General features: G+C 40.2%; 1 protein-coding gene across 12 annotated transcripts in view; it reads right to left on the bottom strand.

Annotated features, from left to right (window-relative positions):
* Positions 1 to 21,107, bottom strand: part of CDC14A (cell division cycle 14A) — a 250,286-nt gene that overhangs the window by 69,457 nt on the left and 159,722 nt on the right. For 5 of the 12 annotated variants that reach the window (XR_013384557.1, XM_077905608.1, XM_077905612.1 and 2 more), the window contains exons 13-15: positions 19,638 to 19,685; positions 16,973 to 17,095; positions 15,938 to 16,271 (exon numbers count right to left, since the gene is read on the bottom strand). Coding sequence is in view for 11 of the 12 variants with exons in the window: in XM_077905608.1 (XP_077761734.1) it covers positions 15,938 to 16,271; positions 16,973 to 17,095; positions 19,638 to 19,685 (505 nt within the window). In the remaining variant the exon portion in view is untranslated. Of the gene's footprint in view, positions 1 to 15,738; positions 16,272 to 16,972; positions 17,096 to 19,637; positions 19,686 to 21,107 lie in introns of those variants that run through there. The other 7 variants (XM_077905614.1, XM_077905615.1, XM_077905607.1 and 4 more) reach the window with 3 other exon arrangements.

Genomic DNA, 21,107 nt, shown 5'->3' with positions numbered 1-21,107 from the left:
GGAGAATAGTATTAGGAGGAATGAGAAAAGTTGTCAAGTTGACTTTGTCACTACAGAATGTGGTTTATGCCACAGCTTCAGAACAGGGGAGATGATCAAGAAGGAACGCACTAGAATACAAGCATACCGGAGCTCACAGAGAGCCTAAGGGGTAAGACTGAGAAAGTCCAGCAAAACTGGTCTAATGCCTCGAAGCCCACATACATATAATGTGTAGGACCATCAGTTGCCATCCTAACGACAGAACTTAGAAGTGGCCTATCATTTTTCCAGCTGCTTTTTCCCAGTTTCTAAGTCTAGCAAGTAGACAGAGAGTGCAGGGTCATTATGATCTCCTCCGCTGAAAGACTGCCAAGCCTGTATGCTACACATTGGCCAATGCTTTCCTAGGAATATTTAAATGTTGCTTTTGTTCCAATTAGAAAAGTTATCTGTGTTACCACTAACAGAAATTATGTAGTTCCTCAGACTGCCGTAAATTTAGAACAAAGTTGCTTTTGCAAGCATCCCTAAAGTTCCATTCAATTCTCAATAGATATAGCAAAAGAAAAGATACTAGGCAAGTGACTTTTGTTAAACTAACCTTCTCCCAGGATATTTTACATATGCAGCAATATATAGGGGGTAAATATGTATGTACCTATCTTTATTTATTTTATAGAATTACAATGTCCACTGAACTGGAAAACAGAAATAGTCTAGAATGATTTTAAGGATTTTTATCATTCATATGAAGTATATACTCATATTTGCCCTCTGGCAGAAGCCTTTCCCTACTCACAGCAGAGGTCATAAACTCTGGCTGCTATATAATCCAACCTACAGATACAGTTTAGCACGATCCCCACTGTTTCCCACCCAGTGTGCTCACTTAATGTTGCCTAACTGGCTCTGAGTCCTCCACAAACAAATAGACATGATTTGGCTGAGGAATGGACCTTCTGTCATGCTGATTAATTCATTCAACAAGTAATTATTAAACATCAATAACGCATCTGGCAGTAGGGGATGATTAAAAATAAGATACCAAAGCCCTTCCATGGTTTCTTTAATGTGGTGTAAAGAAAGTGAAAAGAAATAATAGATCAGTAAAAAAGGGCTTAACAAATTATTCTGACATTAGCATTTCGTAGCAAATTAACTTCTTTTCAATTTCAATCTAAAACAAAAATCTTAATGGAAGTGGAGTTAGGGAAGAAAGAATTGTTAAAGTCTAGGAAACATATTCACTTGAAAAAAACCATAACTAGTATTGCAAGGCCTTTTCACCTGAGAAGCAATCATGCGGGAGGACAGTAACATTTAGATTTCACATGCTTCCATGATGCAGTTGTACAAGGGCCTCTGGCTCATCTGTTACCTGTATCCTACAGTTACTAACAAATACCCCAGAAAACACAATAAACAGTTATTAGCACTGCTAATTTTTATAGCAAAGATGCAAATGTATTTTGTACTCCATAAACAGTATCATTACTGCTACTGATTTCATTATTCAGAAAATAGGTTAAGGTACAACTGTCTGAATTCTTAACAAACCGGATAGATTACTGAAGAGGTCGATTATTCTGGGAAGATACTTCTTGAGTATGTCCTATATCCAGGCACAGTTCTAAACTTTTTGTATGTATTAATTCATTAAACACTCCAGACAATGCATTTTACAGATGAGGACAGGGAGGCCCAGAGTGGTGAAGTACTCTGCCCACGGTCACACAAGGAGCAGTAGAGTTTGAATCTGAGCCCCCACAGCCCAGTCTAGTTTAAAGCCCGAACACGTAGCTGCCACAGCGTAACACCACAAGACACTTCTAGCTTTTGTCCTGTGATCATGTGCATAGTCAAGTGGACATTCTCTACCTCCCTAACACGGACAAGTAATGACCAGAAGCAGGGTATGATCCTAAGTGAGGAAAGAAATATGAAATTACAAAAAGAGAAAGCAAGCAATATTCATGATACTGTAAAGGAGATATAGGCATTTTAAAATGAAAAATCCTTTAAGGACCAAATCCAAAGTAAATTTCAGGAATATTCTAAAAATAAGTTTTCTTTATAAAAACACCCATGCTTAAGTATTCAGTTTAAAGTTTTAATTCTAAAAAAAAAAAAAAAATTAAAGTTTTAATTCTACTTGACCAATGCTTATTTATCATTGTCATCAGAATTAATACCTAATACCTAATGCATCTTAAATTTAAAAAATTTTAAAATTCAGGAATGACAATGGATATGGTTATGAAGGAAGTGGCACCTGAGGTGTAAATATTATTTTACAAGGTAGTGCTTATTTATATAATTCAGAGATTTTAATTTCTCAAGAAGAATATCCAAGTTCCTGAGCCAGTAAGTTTAACGGGTTATAGTGAGTTAAGACCAGATGAAGTTCATCATGAATATATGGTGTTTTTATAGTGTGAATACCATAAAACTAATAATACAGCAATATTCAGCCTGCAAAATAAGGATAAAATTACCTTACACTTGCAGCCCCCAAAATTTTTATGTCAAAATATAAGCTTCCATCAAGAAGTCTTGTTCCCTGAAAGCAGTTAGATTTGACATAAAACAAAGTGTTAGGTAAGGAGATCAAGACAATTTGTTCTGTTCTGGAAATTTGCTACTAATCTGTTTTGGCAGATGTAGGTAGTGACTTTAAAAATTTAGCTATTCTGGAGGTGTTTCTTTTTTAAACAGCCCAGTTACCTAATCATGGTAGAAAAATGTCTAATAATTATAGATATAAATACTGTGAGATGATTAATAAATACAACTATTGGACTATCCAAAACAGGAAACGGTAAAGAATAATGAAAAATTTAGGTCTTTGCCCAGCAAATGAATGAAATGACGTCTTAATGTTCAAATAACTTAGACCAAAGGCCCCATGACCTGGAATGTTAGTTTCCTACTAGGTCAAAATCCTGATTCACAATCGCCATGCGCTTTTAATTTTTCTCCCCTGCATTTCTCCATCTTGCCTAGTCCCTTAAGGAAGAAAAAGTAGTTTATGTAACTACCATGGGTTTGAGTCATAACTACAGAAGCAAGAAGCACCTTAAAAAGTGGTTTGTTTTCATGGCAAAGATAATTAAAAGAAAAAATATATTTGGTAATGTGGTATCTTATTTTATATATAACTCCAGTGTTGAATTTTAATGAACAAATGGGGAAAAATAAACACTGAGGAATAATAAGTTGATCTATAACTGCCTCTGTACTCTGGGGTCTTTTATGTCTTTGCAATGAAGAGTTTCCAGTTTTTGTATTGCTCGTAAGTTACCAACACACAATGTGTGTGCATCAGTACCCATTTCCACAAATGTGGTTTCAAAATACTGAAAGTTTTTGTCTTTGCTAACATAATAATACTTTTCAAATAACACTAGTAGAGAAACATAGCTAGATAAGGTTTCACTGGCATCATATTAAGACAAAAAGGCTAAAGTTTTTTATAAAGTCAGCTCTGAAAGAGGTGCAAATGTTTTTCTATAGCGTTCTCTAAGCATTTCAGGGACTCCCAAGATTTAACAAGCCAATTTTGGTTAATTAAAATGCTACATAAAATACTCTTTCACCTTCTTACCTAACTTTTAATAGATTCTTTTTTTTTTTTGAGTGAACTTAATCTCTGCTTTTCAACAATCATTTAAAAAGCTCAATTGTTGGATGACAGATTGTTGTTGACACTCTACTTGACTCAGCCAACCATTCTTGAGTTTTTTCAGTTCATTTGAACATCAAAATTATATCAATGCAAGCCCAGTTAAAAATGCATTGTCTCTTATTTTAGTAAAGCCACATTGCTAGAAGAAAAAAAAACACCTCTCAGATGACTCTATATTAAAGCTAAATCTGAAAATCTGCTTTCTGTTTTGTTACTGCTTCCTGTGCTAACGGTAATAAGGGGCTCCTAAGCACCCTAGCTCTTTGCTTCCCATTCATAGTCCTAGATATAGGATCCAATTTTTAGTTCAAATAAATATTTATTAGGCACTCACTACACTTTGGAACCTGAGACAACAAAGATGCCTCCAAGAAGCTTAAAAACCAGCAGAGGGAAGAGAGAATTACATACAGCTTAACTAGAATATGAGAGCAACAAGAAGGTGGGGGCAGGAGGGGGCAGTGAACAAAGTCCCACAGGAGTCAAGAAGGATGGGTCAAAAGTGCTTTATCCAAAAGATAACTGTGGAGCCAGGCCAAGAATTATAAAACCAAGCAGAGATAAGGAAAAGCAGAGTGAACCACGTGTGCTAGGGTTTGGGTACGAGGCAGGATGTGGCGCTCTTGCACAGTGCCAGTCAGTATGCCGGACAGAGAGACAGTTGGAGCTATATACAGCTGGAAAGAGATACAGCTGGAGAGACATGGGTGGGGAGGCACACGGTCAGAGAAGGGCCCCGAGCGGCAAGCCAAGGGATCCTGACTGGACCCCACGGGCAAAGTAGAGCCAACAATTCAGAACACAGCAATGGTTTAATCGGCTATGTCTTAGAAATCTAGCACTGGTAGCAGTACAGAGAAAATATTAAAGATGAGAGATACTTAAGGCAAGAAGAAAATTTAACGGGCTATTCCAATAGTCCACAAAGACCTCAATTAGGGCAACAGTGATGAGAACAGAAGAACAAACAACAACAACAACAAAAAATCAGATATCTCTGAGGGATGGCTAATAGGACTAAGTGGCTGGATGTGCAGAGGGAAAAGTAGTGGCAGTGTCACAGAAGATTCCAGATTTGTAGCTTGAATGATAATTACTAAGCCAGGAAACAAAAGGAAGAATAGGCAATTGAAGGAATGTGTTTTCTGTCCCAGGTAATGTCCATAGGAAGTCAGAAATGTAGATCCGACACCAAGGAGGTGATTACCCAGAGAAGTAGGCCAAGGTCAGAGCCTTGGGAAAAATCACAGAGGGGTGGGCAGAAGAAGACAAACAGGTAATGATTTAAGGGGAAGGGAGGAAAAGAAATGGGAAAATAGCATTCTAAAACTCAAAAGAGATGAAAAATAATAGACAAAAAAGGTGGTTGACGTTGTCAAGTACTACAGAAAGACTAAGAAGGAGGAGACCATCTGACCTGGCCTTACAGAAGTCAAAGGCAGCCTCTGGGAGAGACTCTAACCAGAATGGGAGGCCACCTCGCTTGCCCCAAGTTTGGCCACAAAGGAAACATTGTGAGAGGTGACAGGATGGAGGGAAGTGATTGGCGAGACCACTCTGACCAATTCGGATGCACCTGTTTGCAGGTGAGCAGTCAAATGGACGGTAAGAGACTGAAGACATAAAGGAGGAAGGACGTGGATGGAGCAACTCTCTAGAACAGTCCAGAAAGAATAGTACAGGTGGGTAGTGTTATCATGGGAAAATAGTAAAGATTCTTGTCACCTAAAAGAGAAGGAATAAAGCAGATACACTTTGTGGTAGAGAAGAGGACAGTTAAGGGAAATCACTCCTGATAAATTCTATGTTCTTGGTAGGACTCAAGGCAAAGTCAACAAAGGGTGGCTGTGTTGACAGAGAATGTTAAGAAGTTTTGGAATAGCCGGTGTGAGGAAGAGCAAGGGAGCCAAAATGAGATAATTAATTAAAGTACTATGATGAACACTGAAAGGCCAGGCAAATGAGAAATTCATTTGAAATGGAGTCAACTGGCAGCAAGGTAATGGCATTTTCGCCAAAAGTGCTTAGAAAGAGAGAGACTTGAAACAGACATGAAATGGTTGGATTGATCTTATTTTAGAGGCTGGCAGTGAAGTGGCTACAGAAAGAAGACCCAAGTGTAATGGAGAATGTCAGAAAGAGAAAGCAGAAAGGACTATGTGGGTCAGAGAGGACTGGGGAAGCAGGCAGGGAGCATGGGGAACGGTTAGTATGTGGAGTAAATGTCTAAGAGGAACCTTACCAGATTAAGGATACCAGAAGCAATGCTCTGAGCAATAAAAAGGTCAATGAGATGGATTTCCAAATAAAGAAAAATAAAGATCACTGGAGGAGTTAAGGAAGTTTAAAAGAGTAGCTGTGAGACTTTGACCAAGTCACTGCCTCTCTGAATCTTGATATTTTCATCTGTAAATTGTGGACTAAATAAATAAGGTAATGTATATATGAAGCACCTAGTCCAATGCCCAGCACATTGGAGCTGCTCACTAAGTCACTGATGATGAATGATGACAATAACGATTAGAAAAGTAGCACAGTCATTGAGAATGTTGGCAATAGCCTGGTAGCTACAAAGGAAAGCCAAAGCCCTCAAGGAATGAAGATGAGTAAATGGTAGTGATGAGGACACCAAAGGAGTAGCAGATCACTGGGTGGGGTTTTCAAAGGAAAGGAGAGTCTAAAAACTGTCTAAGTCATCAGAACACAGCATTTTTTACCTCTTACCCATAAAGATTTGGGAGTCACCAGAGAGAAAGCAATTTGCACTTAAGTGGTGAATAAGGGGAATTAGGTTGGAATAGGTCAACCTTATTTTGCTCACTTTCGGACGGACATGTTTTAATTTTCTCTTTTAGTTTAGTTTACTGCTTGCAGTGGTCTTAATGTCTGTGTTCCCCACTACCTCCAAATTCATGTGTTGAAATTCTAACCTTCAGTATGATGATATTAGGAGGGAGCCTTTGGGAAGCAATGAGGTCATAAGAGTGGGGACTCTACAAATAGGATTAGTTTTCCTATAAATGTGGTCCAGAGAGCTCTCTCATCCTCACAGAGCCATGCAAGGATTAAATGTCCATATATAGGTATATTATGGTGGAATTGTAGAACTTCGAGGAAAGAGAGACAAAGCTTATAGTGATTGGTTTTGCTCTTCAACCACAGAAGCTTCTTAAGCAAAGGATGACATCAGGAAACTAGTATCTTAAGATGATTCTGGCAGCAGCACAAAGACAGAGGGAAGGGACCAGAAAAATTAGGGCAGGTAGGTGATCAATTAAGCTGGAAGATGCCCTCATGGAGCTTTCAGTCTAGTGGGAGACAATGGCCTACCTTCTTCCACTAAAACAATACTGTGCTCATAGTAAATGCTCATATACATATTAGATCATTTTTTTAATTGGACAAATCTTTACACATATATAAAAAGCTCTCTCTTTTGCTCCTGGCCAAATAAATAAATAAAGCAAGATTACAATAAGACTGTTTTCTATTGACTTAGCAGTATTATTGGTATCATGTGAAAAAGAAGGTATCAAACTAAGTTGAACAACCAAGGTAATTAGTAACTCTGATGTCATTGAGATTAAGGCAAGTTCTGTATTTGAAAGAGTCCTTTCAAATGGAGAGTCAAATACAGCTGATAGGCTTGTACAGTAAATTAATGTAAACCACTATTTAACCCTGGAAACTGAAATTACCGTTAGCTCTATCTGCAAACACTGTGCGTACCTAACAGCTGACACGTAAATTTAAAGGCACCATCCAAACCACGCTGACCTCAAAACAATCTGATGCTTTGTCAAGAAACATTCTCTAGTCCCCTTGGAAAGGAGACAAAATACCAATGCTGAATAAATATCAAAGACGCGGTTCAAAGACGGAGCTCACGTTCTTGATATTATTAACATCTCTTAGCTGAAAATTCCATCAAATTTAAAGGAGTGCAACAACAAAGAGAGGAGAGGGGGGAAACCACAGCAACTTAAACATACAGGGTTACACAGATAGTACTAATCCTTGGTATTAAATAGAATACTTGATTAATCTTTGTGATTCAATATATTTAAAATCAGGACAGGATGACAGTTTTTAAAATGGAGAACAGGCAGAGGGGAAAGATATCAAGTTTAAATCAAGAAAAGCTATTAACATCCCATTGGAAATGGAAGCATTTTATTGGGAATGGATGTTCAAACAATCAATAAGTAGATCATCACTGTCACACAAACATTACTCCAAGGTAAAAATGTAGCAAGTTTAATGCACATGCCAATGACTCAGATTTTCACCTCACTAGGGATTTTACCAAGCTGGATCTAATATTTTGATCTTATTCCAAATCATACTTTAAGAATCAGTAATTCCATAAATAGATAAATACACACACACACACAGAGACATATATATATATATATATATTTTTTTTTTTTTTTTTCCCCTAATGCCAGAACACAGAACTTAACTTATTCATTAGGCTACCAAGGTTGTTCTGGCTGGCACTGGTCAAATTTGAGATAAAGAAAGAGAACAAACTGGTGTTTGCCAGAGTACATGGAGTGGGGGGTGGGCAAAATGGGTAAAGCTGAGTGGGAGATACAGGCTTCCAGTTATAGAATGAGTAAGTCACAGGGATGAAAAGGACAGCATAGAAGGCACCCGGGTGCCTCAGTGGTTGAGCATCTGCCTTCGGCTCAGGGTGATTCCGGGGTCCTGGGATCAAGTCCTGCATTGGGCTCCCCTCGGAAGTCTTGCCTCTCCCTATGCCTGCGTCTCTGCCTCTCTCTGTGTCTCTCATGAATAAATAAATAAAATCTTTTTTTTTTTTTTAAAGCACAGCATAGGAATAGAGTTGATGGTGCTGTAATAGCATCGTATGGTGACAGATGGTAGCTACACTTGTGGCGAACACAGAAGAACACAGTAGAACGTATAGAGATGTTGAATCACTGTTGTATAACTGAAACTAATATAACATTGTATGTCAACTACACTTCGGTAAAGAACTAGAGCCAACAATAATGTAAGTGTAAAGGGACAGAAATAATATTGGAGACAAAAATAAAACTGCCTTATGATTACCAAAAAAATAAATAAATTTACAATGAAGAACTCATCTACAGTCTTCACAACCAAAGAGCACACTAACCAGCTGAGTGTAAACACGGCTGCACCCCATCACACAGGGAACTGCATTCAAGGCAGTTTCAACTGTGGCATAAGAACGCTAGGGTAAAACAGCACATATACACACTACTTCATTTCAATTTTCCTCTCAACTGTAAACCAAAGGAACATTTTAAATTCCTTTCTGTCAGGCAGCCCCGGTGACTCAGTGGTTTAGCACCGCCTTCAGCCCAGGGTGTGATCCCGGAGTCCCCATATCGAGTCCCACATCGGGCTCCCTGCACGGAGCCTGCTTCTCCCTCTGCCTGTGTCTCTCCCTTTCTCTCCCTCTCTGTGTCTGTCATGAATGAATGAATGAATGAATGAATGAATGAATGAATGAATAAATAAATAAATAAATAAATAAATAAATAAATAAAATTCCTTTCTGTCTAGTACTATGTTAGAAACCATAAAATAGGGCAGCCTGGGTGGCTCAGTGGTTGAGCATCTGCCTTTGGCCCAGGGCATGATCCTGCGGTCCTGGGATTGAGTCCCACATGGGGCTCCCTGCATGGAGCCTGCTTCTCCCTCTGCCTGTGTCTCTGCCTCTCCCTCTCTGTGTCTCTCATGAATAAATAAATACAATGTTAAAAAAAAATAGAAAGAAACCTAGAACTCTATGAAACTTTGTAGGCTGACACACAAAGAAAGTTTAAAAGTTGGAGACCAGTCTCATATATATAGACAACATGTAAGTAACAAATACAGATGCTCGGGTATATAATAGTAACAGTACATAAAGTGCTAACTATGCATCATGCCTAGGAATAGAGGTTAAAAAGGAAAACATTCCATGGGTTCAATTTCTTGAGGAAAGCTTCAGAGAGTAGATGGAAGGTAGCATATCTCTTTTAAAATGAGATATTGGTGAAGAGGGCAGGGGGCTTTCAAGAAAGGGCTTTCCAGGGGTGCCTGGGTGGCTCAGTCGATTTCTGCCTTTGGCTCAAGTCATGATCCCACAGTCCTGGGATCGAGTCCCACATTGGACTCCCCTGCTCAAGGGAGTCTGTTTCTCCCTTTCCAAAGGCCAAGAGGTGGGCTGTAATGAGAACAATCTGGGGAAAGAGGACAAGGGAATGGAAGTCCAGGAGCAAGCAAGGTCAATGAGGTACAAAGATACAATAAGGGGACCGCTGATAGACAGCTGAAAGCTCAACAGAGGCATTCAGGATTAACGTTCTAGCACTAGGGGATCCTGGTCACTTTTGAACAGGTGAGTAACATGCTGAGATTGGTATATCTTAGCTGGCCAGGCTTTTTTTTTTTTTTTTTTTTTTGCTGGCCAGGCTTTAAAGTGGACTTAGCAAACCACAGCCCAGGGGTCAAATCCAGCCCACCACCTGCTTCTGTCAATAAAGTTTCACTGAAACACAACCACACCATTTGTTTATGTATCGAGTTGAAGAATTCGGACTACAAAGCCAAAAGATTAACTATGAGGCCCTTTACAGATAGACCTTGTGCCCCTACTTACAGTATGAATTAATTAAGAGACTGAGTTATAGGAAGATCAATGAGGCTACAACAATAACAAATATGAGAAAGCAGCAGAATAGAGGGAAATGGGAAAATTCTAAGAGACAATGAATGGCCTCACCAACATAACCGGCAACATCACCGTGAGAATATCTCTGGAAATGTCTGGAGACCAATACGTAAGAGTGAGTAACAAAGCTTAACAGAAGTTACTGCTTAGTAGCATAGTAATAAAATCACCAAAAAGATTTTAATAGGTGATGCCCAAAGCAGCTTTCAGAAGAACCTCATTATAGAGCAGCTTATTTATTTGTATATACCCTACAGATCAATACAACAAAAGCTTATTCTAAAAGGCTACTCCATATAGCAAAGATTAATGTGACCTGTGACACTGAAGTGACAAAAAATTATTTGTAACCAATCTGACTCTCTATATACATATATAATATATATGTATATATATTTTAGATATATATATTATATATATTAATATATTTATTTTATGGCAAAGCACATTATTTTTACAACTCCTCAAAAAGCTCAATTGTTGTAAAAAAAGATGTTTACTAAGGACTATAATTTTTCTTTGGGTAGTTAAGTTTCCATTTGCAAAAATAAATACATCATTTAAAAATTAATAATAGGGCGCCTGGGTGGCTCAGTGGTCGAGCATCTGCCTTTGGCTCGGGTAGTGATCCTAGAGTCCCAGGACTGAATCACACATCAGGCTCCCCTCAGGGAGCCTGCTTCTAGAACTCTCTAAGGAGCCTGCTTCTAGAACCCTCTAACTCTCTCTGTGTGTCTCTCATGAATAAGTAAATAAAATTTTTAAAAATAAAAATTAATAAATATATAGTGGATCTGTTGGTCATTCATGATTACTTAATAGCATCAATACTACTATGGGTAGTAAAACATGAAATAATTGATAAAATAAGCATAGCGTTTAACCAAGGACACCTGCTGAGAGGTAGAGACGGAGGACGCAGATAGGGCTCAGACTAGTCTCCATGCCTTCAGGGTTTTTACCAAGAGCTGTCATGCACAGACTGCTAGGATTATCTTCATCAAAACAGATCTGATCAAGTCACTCTGCTGACAAGATTCCGAGTTTGGAATCTGAACTGCACCTCCCAGTTTGGCTTCAGCTTAACTTTATAGCCTCATCTACAGTAACCTCCCCTGTCTTTAGCTACACTGGGACACTCACTGCTCTTAAAAACAATAATAGCTAACAATTATTCAGCACCATCTGTATGCAACTGTGTAAACTACTTCATCTGATCTCAGTTAATCATCACAACCACCCTATTACAAAGATATTGGGATCATTACCACATAAGCTCCAAGGCCCCAGAGTAACACTAACTCCTTTCAAAGTACACAGCTCTATATCAAATTTATATAAAATGTAATATTTTGCATTATTTATCTCTCATGGGCCCCATCAAATTGTATTAAGCTGCAGAGTGCACATAACCTAGATCTGCCCCCTAATTATTATTATTATTCTCATTTTACTGAGGCTCAGAGAGATTAAATAATTTTCCAAAGTAGTCACTACAAGGAATTAGATAAAATTTGAACCTAGGTCTATCTGTCTTCAGTACATAAAAGTTTGCCTATAGCACAAGGCTGCGCTTCTGTTCTTATGGTTCCCATTGCCTGCAATGACTATTTCTCCACTTCCTACTATTTTCATCACTAGACTCCCAGCAGGCTCCCATTCACCCTCCAAAGCCCGACTAAAGTGTTACCCCTTCCTCACATCCTTCCTTGACCCCTTCTGCAAAGATGAGATATACCTTAGCTATCCTGGTATTTTAAACACCTACCACAATATATGAATGACATAATATAATCAAAAGCGTATGTTTTTTTGGAGTCAAATGGACGCAGGTGCAAATTATGCCTCTGCTACTTATTTGTGGTACAATCTAGGCCTAGGCCAAAATATTTAACCACTCAAACCCTTAAGTTCTTCATCTTTAAAATAGGGGCAATAGCTCTTATCCCATCCAGTCATTTAAACACCCAACCATTCATGTACCCATTCAAGAGATACTTAATGAGTGCCTACTGTATGCTAGTCACAGAGTATATGACTGTGGCGCAGAAAACAGGTATAGTCCCTACCTTTAGGGAGATGACAATCTGGTGAGGGATACAGGTAAGTGAACAGATGATTAAAGTGCAGAGTGAGAAGACTACTGATTAAGACCACGGCAGGGCATAGAAGAGTTTATGGGAAAGGCATCACGACCAACCCCAGACTTCAGAGGTCAGGTAAGGACAGTGGAGATGAATAGCAATTCAATGGTAAGTCTCTTAAAAATAAAACAGAGCAAATATTCAAGACAGATACCTCAGGTAATTTGAACTTAATAAAATACTTCCACCCCACCCACACCATAATCACACGTCCCTCATTTCTTAAGCATTTGAAAACTCCTCTAGAATGTCAGGGAGGGAAAACTGACTTTTTTTTCTAACAATAAGTGGGTTAATAAAAATGAAACCCTATGCGCTGGCCTGGGCAATAGAAACCCCGAGACTCACAGAAGTGGCCATATAAATAAAAATAAAATCTGATTCTTTCTCCGCATTCTGTCACAACCCTAAGAACTCCTTAACATTTGCTCTTGTTTTCTGTGTTAAAGCGTTTAATGACAGAACAAGGAAATCATTTTTACATTTTTCTGGGGGCTGAACTGCTGCATAAAGTGAGAGAGCAATTGCAGCTTTCAAAAGAGATGCTAATTGCAGCTTCTAAAATATTAGACTCCCTCTAAACACACGTCACCCTCAGTCCCTAGGAGTTTCTGGGTCTTTCTTAAAGGTGCTGGGAGGATATTGCCACACAGACTTCATTTCCTACCCAAGGATTTGAAACCATTTCTGTTGAGCGATTTATTCCTAGTTCTTGAGGGGCCTTCCCCCTCACATCTTAGGAAGCTCTGGAAAGACCACCACCATTATTTAGACCAGAGACCCACAGTTAGAAAAGCTGTATTGGACCCACCAAGGAAAACAATTCCCCACCTCCTGCTTTCTTCCACATAAAATGGGAATCTCCATCTTAATTTAGACTTTCTACCAGCAAGCTAGCAGGGGCAGGACTTGGGAGCCATCCTTCCCACAGAGGTTTTCTAGGTAAAGACAAAGGAGCGAGAGTCAGCTCTAAGAGACCTGCTACTTCTTACTTCCCGGGAGGGTGAGAAGGAGGAAAATGTTGTCGTGCTGGCAATTCTATTTATAAATGCTCCTCTTTACAATAAGATGACAAATTTAAGAGACAGAAGAGGGGAACAGCAGCAGCTGCCCACATAGACTATTACTTTAAATTTAATTATTGGAAAATCACTCCATTCAGGCCAGGAGAGGGATGAGGAGAAGGAGGAGATTTGAAGACAAATAACAAAATATGGAATGACACCAAAAACTAAGTTATATAAATATGGGGAGATCAACAATCACCTAACGAATACCCCCATATTTGAACCAGCCAAGAGGAAAACTGAGATCCAGAAAAAGTAGAATGTTATTCTCTATTAAGTTCCTAACACCTCTGGTACTCAGCTGCAAGTGTAGATTATACTAACTCTTTAGCCATGAAATCAGCGAGATATTTATATAATTATCTATATACCTATATGTGTAACACTTTTTTTGAAAACGAAGAGATTTCATACTCTGGTCTAAAAATGGGCTGACCCACGATGTGACAATTCAACTCCTGGTAGGAAGCACAGGACTTTAAACCTTGTTATGAAAAGGTAAATTCTATTATTTTCCATCTAACCCCCTGGTTACTGAGATTTAAGTTTACTGATACACCTATACCCATAATATAGTGGGATCAGAGGCACTAAGGGGTGGAGTGCACTGGCCATTGCTTGGGGCCCTGATCTATACAGGAATCTAAAATAATGTAGAAAAACATCAAGGGCAATAAAATCTTATGGGGAAAATTATACAAGTGAGCCTTGAACAATGCATGGGTTGGGGGTGCCCATAAGATTTAACTGCGTGGGGCCACGCAGTTAAAAATCTGCATATAACTTTTGACTCCCCCCAAAACTTAACTACTAATAGCCCACTGGTGGCCTTAGCAAGGACATCAACAGTCAATTAACATGTTATACGTATTATATACTGTATTCTTACAATAAAGTAAAGTAGAAAAAATGAAATATTATTTGGAAAATCATTTGGAAGAGGAAACACACTGTACTGCATTTATTGAAAGAAATCAGTGTATAAGTGGACTCATGCGGTTCAAATCTGCGTTGCTCAAGGGCCAACTACATGTGCCAGAAAGGACACTGTGTGGATAGAAGAGCGGGGAAAAAAAACTTTGAAAAGAGTCTGGGGTAGGGATGGGTATGGTGATGAGTCCTATCAACACACACACAGGGGCATGCGCACACACAGGCACTGCATCCTCCCATTAGAAGAGGTGGTCCCTAACTACCATCTAAGGAAAGTGGGTCTCCTTAACTATTTCCATGGGGCTATTGTTCCCCAAGAAAGGCACACTGCCACCAGCAGTTCTCCTCCCCTTTCTCCCCTGCAGAAATCAGACTCTTCCTGGACATCAGCTGAGATGTTTGAAGAGTATCAGGCATGAAGAAGTCCCAGGTCCCAGCCTTCCCAGGACACTGGAGCTGGCTTGCACCCTGACTGGAATCACTCCAATTCACGTTTCTTTGACCTATGAGATTGATTTCTCCTTCCTATTTTGTCCCTGTTCTCTCACATCAAGACTCACATTCTCAGAGATCTCAGTTCCCTTTGAGGCAATCAAAATATGTGATTAAAGTGATTCATAGCAGGGGGTGAACCAACAGATTTTACCTAACAGGGATTTCTGTTTAAAAGTGGGGCTTGGCAACACTAAATACTGAGCTCAAGGGTAAAATGTGTTTTGCGCTCTTTCATCCTGTCTCTAGAAGAGTGATGGCTAATTCTAAACATCTTCCTGATACTCTGCCTTCCTCTGCCCCTCCAGCCCAGACCCCACCCTAGAAGCCTTCCTTATCAACACCTTCGGTTTGCCATTTTGTTAATTCTGGGGCAGTTCCCTGCAGGGGTGACGTACCCAGGGGCCTAATGGTTACTTCTAAGAAGATCCTGTTCATTCAGCACCTTCCACATTTAAATACTCCAAATTTTGTTCAATCCTGTATGAAGTGGAAGAGCGGTGGTTCCTCACACCACCACAACCAAGCATAGACTGTCTCTCGTATGAATCAGCTCCTGGCTTTGCACCAGATATTCAAAGGGATTTGAAAACTTAACTGAAAAGTAACTGGAGTCAACAGTGTCCGTGATGAAGGGAATGAAAGCTGTTTCCCTTCGAAGAGAAATCACCTAAAAAGGAGTGGGAGGAGGAGGAGAAAAGAAGGAAGGAAGAAACCCCCAAGTTGAAACTTGGCATTTACTTGAAGAGGAGCCCGCAGAATGTACGTGCATAGACAGTTTCACAGCACAGAGGGAAGGCATCGCTCAGAAGGCTTCCTTGGCGCTATTAAATTTCTTTGGTGGCAGCCTTGGCTGGGAAGGCAAGGCACAGAAGTTGCGTTCAGGGTTCTGAGGACCAAGAGGTGGTGTCTGCGAACTTACGGGGATTGAACGGCTCAGGAATCTCGCTGAGGAAGAAGAGAGGCCGGTGTAGGAGGGTCGGAGGATGGTGGGGTGCTCCTCCGTCTTGATGCTCTGGGGGTTCGGCTGGCTGCTCAGGGAGCTCCCACTGCTGCTGTTGCTTCTGCTGTACTGGTTGTTGTTGAGCTCAGGGTAATTTCTGGCAGGTGTTTGGGAGCTGCCGTTCAAGAGGTTGGTGAACGGGCTGGCTATGAAACCCGTCTTAGAGGACGAGGAGGCCTTTTTGTTCTCTGGCTCCTCTGTTGCAGCGTTCAAGTTCCCTAGAGAACTGGCTAGCCGGGAGTTTATGGAAAAGCTGAATGGAAAACACAGGTTGGGGGGAGGGGGACATAGACAACAATGTATATTCATGCAGAGTTCATGTTTCGAAAACACATAATTAGGACATGAGGGGAATGGGATGCAGACAATCTGATCAATGCAAATGGCGACAGAATGGTTTCTTTATCGCTCTTGGTGATATAATATGTGGCCTTGAGTTACACATGTTAACCTCCTAAGCAGTTAATTAAGACCCAAGAAGCTAGCTTAACCACTCTGACCAGAGATGCTGAGATAGAACATCTGGGGGCTCTATGTGCCCTGAGGTAGAGAGTAAATGAAAATGGGAGAGTAAAAAGTAGACCTGTGTGTAAGATTTAACTTACACATACTCATTCAAACATCCTTACCCATCTTAGTTCTGCCCATACGCATCCAAGGAGAAATGATAATACCACCTGTCATCAGCGTGTGCCATGGAACTCCAATTTCTTGATCATGTTAGGCAAGCTGGACCTTTGCTATAGAAAGGGATGCCATACAGCATTCCCTCCACGACCTTGCCCCCCACAATGTGAGACAGTAACAAAAGCTCCAGAGGGTCACAGAGCCCTCTGTGATTTCTCCTCCTCTCCCTAACCCCCTCCTCTGACAAACTTCAGCCAAACTCATCGTCTGCTCCAGATGCCCTTTACACCCCCTGCCCCAGTATCTGAGAAGTAGGGTAAAAATTACCTTCTGACACTGGCACCTGAGGACAAAGAGCTTCTGTTTATCCTCTTGGCCGTTGCTGAAGGAGACAAAGCCACTTTTGAGGTCTTCAAAGTAGATACAGATCCTTGAGGGGACGAAGTCACTCTTTGTGGAGAAAAAGGAGCAAAATGTCACACGAAAGCTCTGTCATCTTAACATTCAGCAGTCTGCTAACATGGTGAAATAAGTAAAGAGATCATAGCAGGTCATGATAACAGTGATGGTAGCAGCGGTCAACACTGACAGAGCACTTGCTCGGTACCAGACGCTCTTCTAAGAACCTCATCGATGGTCATTCAGCTCATCCTCACAGCAACCCTATGAGGTAGCTAGGACTGCAATCCCCACTTTGCAAGTAATGAAATGAAGCCACGAGGGGGAAACTCCCCATCCAAAGTCACTCAGGGAGCTGGTGACAGAGCTGGGATTCAAATCCAGGCTCCAGAGTCCTGTCTTAACCATGATCTTGCCATGCTCGGTCACTTCCCTTCTTGATGGCATCATTCATTCTTTGCAAGACCTAAGATTCCACTTCTTTATATTTTAAATCTGTCCTCTTCTTCCCACTCTGAAACTGCCCTGGGTGAGGCCATCACTACTCCCTACTCTTGATTACTAGCAACATCTTTTCATCTTATTCCTTAATATTCAAATTCTGAATAGTCTCTGCTGGAATCTAAAATATTTAATTATGTCGCTCCACTGTTTAATCCATTTAATCTTTCCTCAGTGCCCAGAAAGCCTAAGTTCCTTGGCTTTATTTATGAAACTCTCCAAAGTCTGGCATTCGCCTTTGTGAGCAGGTCCTTTCTATCCATGCCTTCCCACTAGACACCTCTACATGAAATGTTCTGAATTCCTTGAATGGACTGCGTTCACACCTATGTCCAGCTTGCATATGCCGTTTTTCCTGCCAGGGCATCTTCTCTCTCTACTTCTCTTCCACCTCCATCTGCCTCATTCCTATTGTTTATCCTTTGATGATCCAACCAGCTGGTCCCCTATACAGCAAGCCTTTACTGAATTCCCAGGCAGGGTAAGCATCCTGTTCTATCACACATTCTCATAGTCCTTACGCATCATATTTCATTGTCTGGTATTTGTCTATTTCCCTTGATATAAGCTCCACTGGGGGCAAAGAACTATCTCTCATTTCAATTCCTGATGGTTAGTCCAGTGCCAGACTCAGACAGGATGTTCAATAAATGTCTGCTGAGTGGACAGAGAAAACTGACTCAAATCTGGACAGCCAGGGCCCAGGCATGCTTTTAATATCAAACCTATTTTAACTTGAACAAACCATTTAATGTACTAGGACCTTGTTTTCTTTCTTTTCCCCCTTTTCAAAAAAAGATTTTATTTATTTGAGAGATAAAGAAAGAGAGAAAGCATGAGTGGGGGAAGGGGCATAGGGAGAGGGAGAAGAAGACTCCCTGCTGAGTAGGGAACCCGATGCAGGACTTGATCCTGGGACCCCCAGATCATGACCTGAGCTGAAGGCAGCTGCTTAACCGACTGAACCACCCAGGTGCATGGACCTTGTTTTCCTATCTGCTCTAGAAAAGCTTATTTACCTGTAGACTTTTTCCTTCACCTTCCTCCCCTCAAACAACATCTTAAATACATGGTTTACCTCTAAAACAAGAATGGGAAAAATAGTACAAGGAAACAGCAAGTTTCTGGAGTTCTGTCAAAACCACCCACACCAAACAACCCTAGATTCTTGGGCTGAATGAGAACCAGAGGTGAGGGGTGAATCAGCTTTTCACCTTTATCTCATCAACAGTCTTTTTATTTTTAAAGATTTTTTTGAAATTTATTTATTCATGATAGACACACAAAGAGAGAGAGAGAGGCAGAGACACAGGCAGAGGAAGAAGCAGGCTCCACGCAGGGAGCCCGACATGGGATTCGATCCCAGGTGTCCAGGATCAGGCCCTGGGTTGAAGGCAGTGCTAAACCACTGAACCACCCGGGCTGCCTCCCTCTCATCAACAGTCTTGGCAAACATGTCCAAGGCTCTCACCAAGCCCTACAATGCACTCTGGTACCACTGGTACCTTGAAACCACCCTGGGACTATGTGGGGGACATTTTTCCTCTTCAAATGTTTCCTCTTCAAATGGAGGATGTGGGGGGGGGGGGGAAGGAAATAAAACTCAAAAGTAAAGAAGTAGTACATGTAAACCTAGGGGAAAAGAGGACTAACAGAAATGTTAAAAACTCAAAGCAAAATCTGTCACTGGATTGAAAGACATGTTGCAGGGCAAGTTGCTTAGAGACCCTGCACCATGCTGAAAGCACAGACTACATTGACATCCCTACTGCAGCCAAACCTATGGGTGCCTCAAGAAAACAAAAATCCCCTTCATGGTGAGCATTAAAAATACAGTGTTTTGGATGAGCACTGGGTATTATACTATATGGTGGCAAACTGAATTTAAATTTAAAAAAATACAGTGCATTGTAACAAGCAGACAGACAGACAAAAACAAGCAGACAGAAAACAAGCAGACAAACAGAAAGGAAGGGACTTTTTAAAAGGGAAAAGTTATGTGCAATTTGTCTTCACTAGTAAAGGTTGGGAAATATATCTAAAGGGTAGCATTTATTTACTAGCTACTGGAAATTCACCACATTAACAGTACCTGAAAGGCTGGGACACTGCTCTTGGGTGCCCTTTCATATCATCCAACCTAAGGAAATCAAAGACAAATGCTCAGGCATCACCAGGTTCACACATTTAAGCAAAGACCAAAAGTGGCTCTTACGGAATCAGTAAAAATATTAAATTGGCAAAAGAGAGAACCCTCCCAAATGCGTATTAGTACTCATTTAGTTTCTAAAATAAATCCTAGAACCAACAAGAAACCCATGTTAGTCATTTTGTTTCATCTTGAATTTCATTTACAGCAAATTGCTTTAAATCAGAAGGTGGTGCTACATCCACTCAGGGTCAAAAAATGTTTGATGATGATACCATGATGCCATTAGGGGAAACTGAATTCCATATTTCTAAGCATTAAAAAAAAACCCCACAAAAATCATATTGGAATAGCCTTCTAAAATGTGTAATGGAGATTCTCTCACTTTTTTTGCCTATTTATGTGCAAAATATATGCCAACTTATTCCTCCTGCCCCTTATGATTTCTTAAGAATCATATATAAATCTGTTTGAAATTAATTTTAAGCAATATAAAGCCATTTCTTAAGAGTTTCAAGGGAAACAATAGTGAATAAAAGATTAGAAATCTTGAAGAATCTTCCACTGAGTTATTAGAGGATATCCACAGTAAGCAGAGCACAGACTGAATAGCACTGGTTGTATCAGCTCTGTTCTAACTCATCCCCCTGGGGAGAGATTTAACCTCTCTAACCTCAAGCAACCAACCCAAACATGGGTAAAGATGCACACTTTTTGTGTTAATTCCATTAATCATCATATCCAAACTAAGCACCTAACAAGGCTCCTGACCATAGTAGCTGCTCAGTGAATGATATGCCTCTTCAATTTTGGTAGTTGGTGGTTACTACCAAGCACCAGACCTGCTATCCCATCTTCTCATGTTACTACCACTGTGAATTGGAGCTACATAAACCTTCATTCCTCAGGCCAGGGACCCATACTCAAAGCATAGGTAACGATGTGCTCAGACCTAATCTGACTTGTGTTATAATCCCCCTAAATAACACATGAAAACTAAACTCTCTGTGAATCTGTTTGACATGTATCATGCTGGCAAAACACCCCTCTTACTGTGCATGTCTCTCACTTAAAAGGCAAAGAAAAGTAGCCATTTCCCATTATAATCATTTGTGAACTTGTCATCCCATACATCACAGTAAAGAATCTGGAAAATATTCACAGATTGTTGCACCTACGTTGATCCTGAAGACTTTCTAACTCATCTGAACCATTAGCAGGTTCTAAATGTTGTGATCACAAGTTAGGTTCCATCAATTGATTCTGATTAGTAATTTTAGACTTCAAGCTTGGGATGGTTATAACTTTACAGACACAGGTAAGAATTGTTTATTCAATTCTCAAATATAGAACATAAATCTAAGGAGTTAGGATATACTCAAGCTTGGCATTCAATACTTTTCTGCACACTCT

This window comes from Canis aureus, chromosome 8 (genome assembly GCF_053574225.1).
Source record: "Canis aureus isolate CA01 chromosome 8, VMU_Caureus_v.1.0, whole genome shotgun sequence".
Classification (NCBI taxonomy): domain Eukaryota; kingdom Metazoa; phylum Chordata; class Mammalia; order Carnivora; family Canidae; genus Canis; species Canis aureus.
This window is presented reverse-complemented; position numbering and strand designations above follow the sequence as displayed.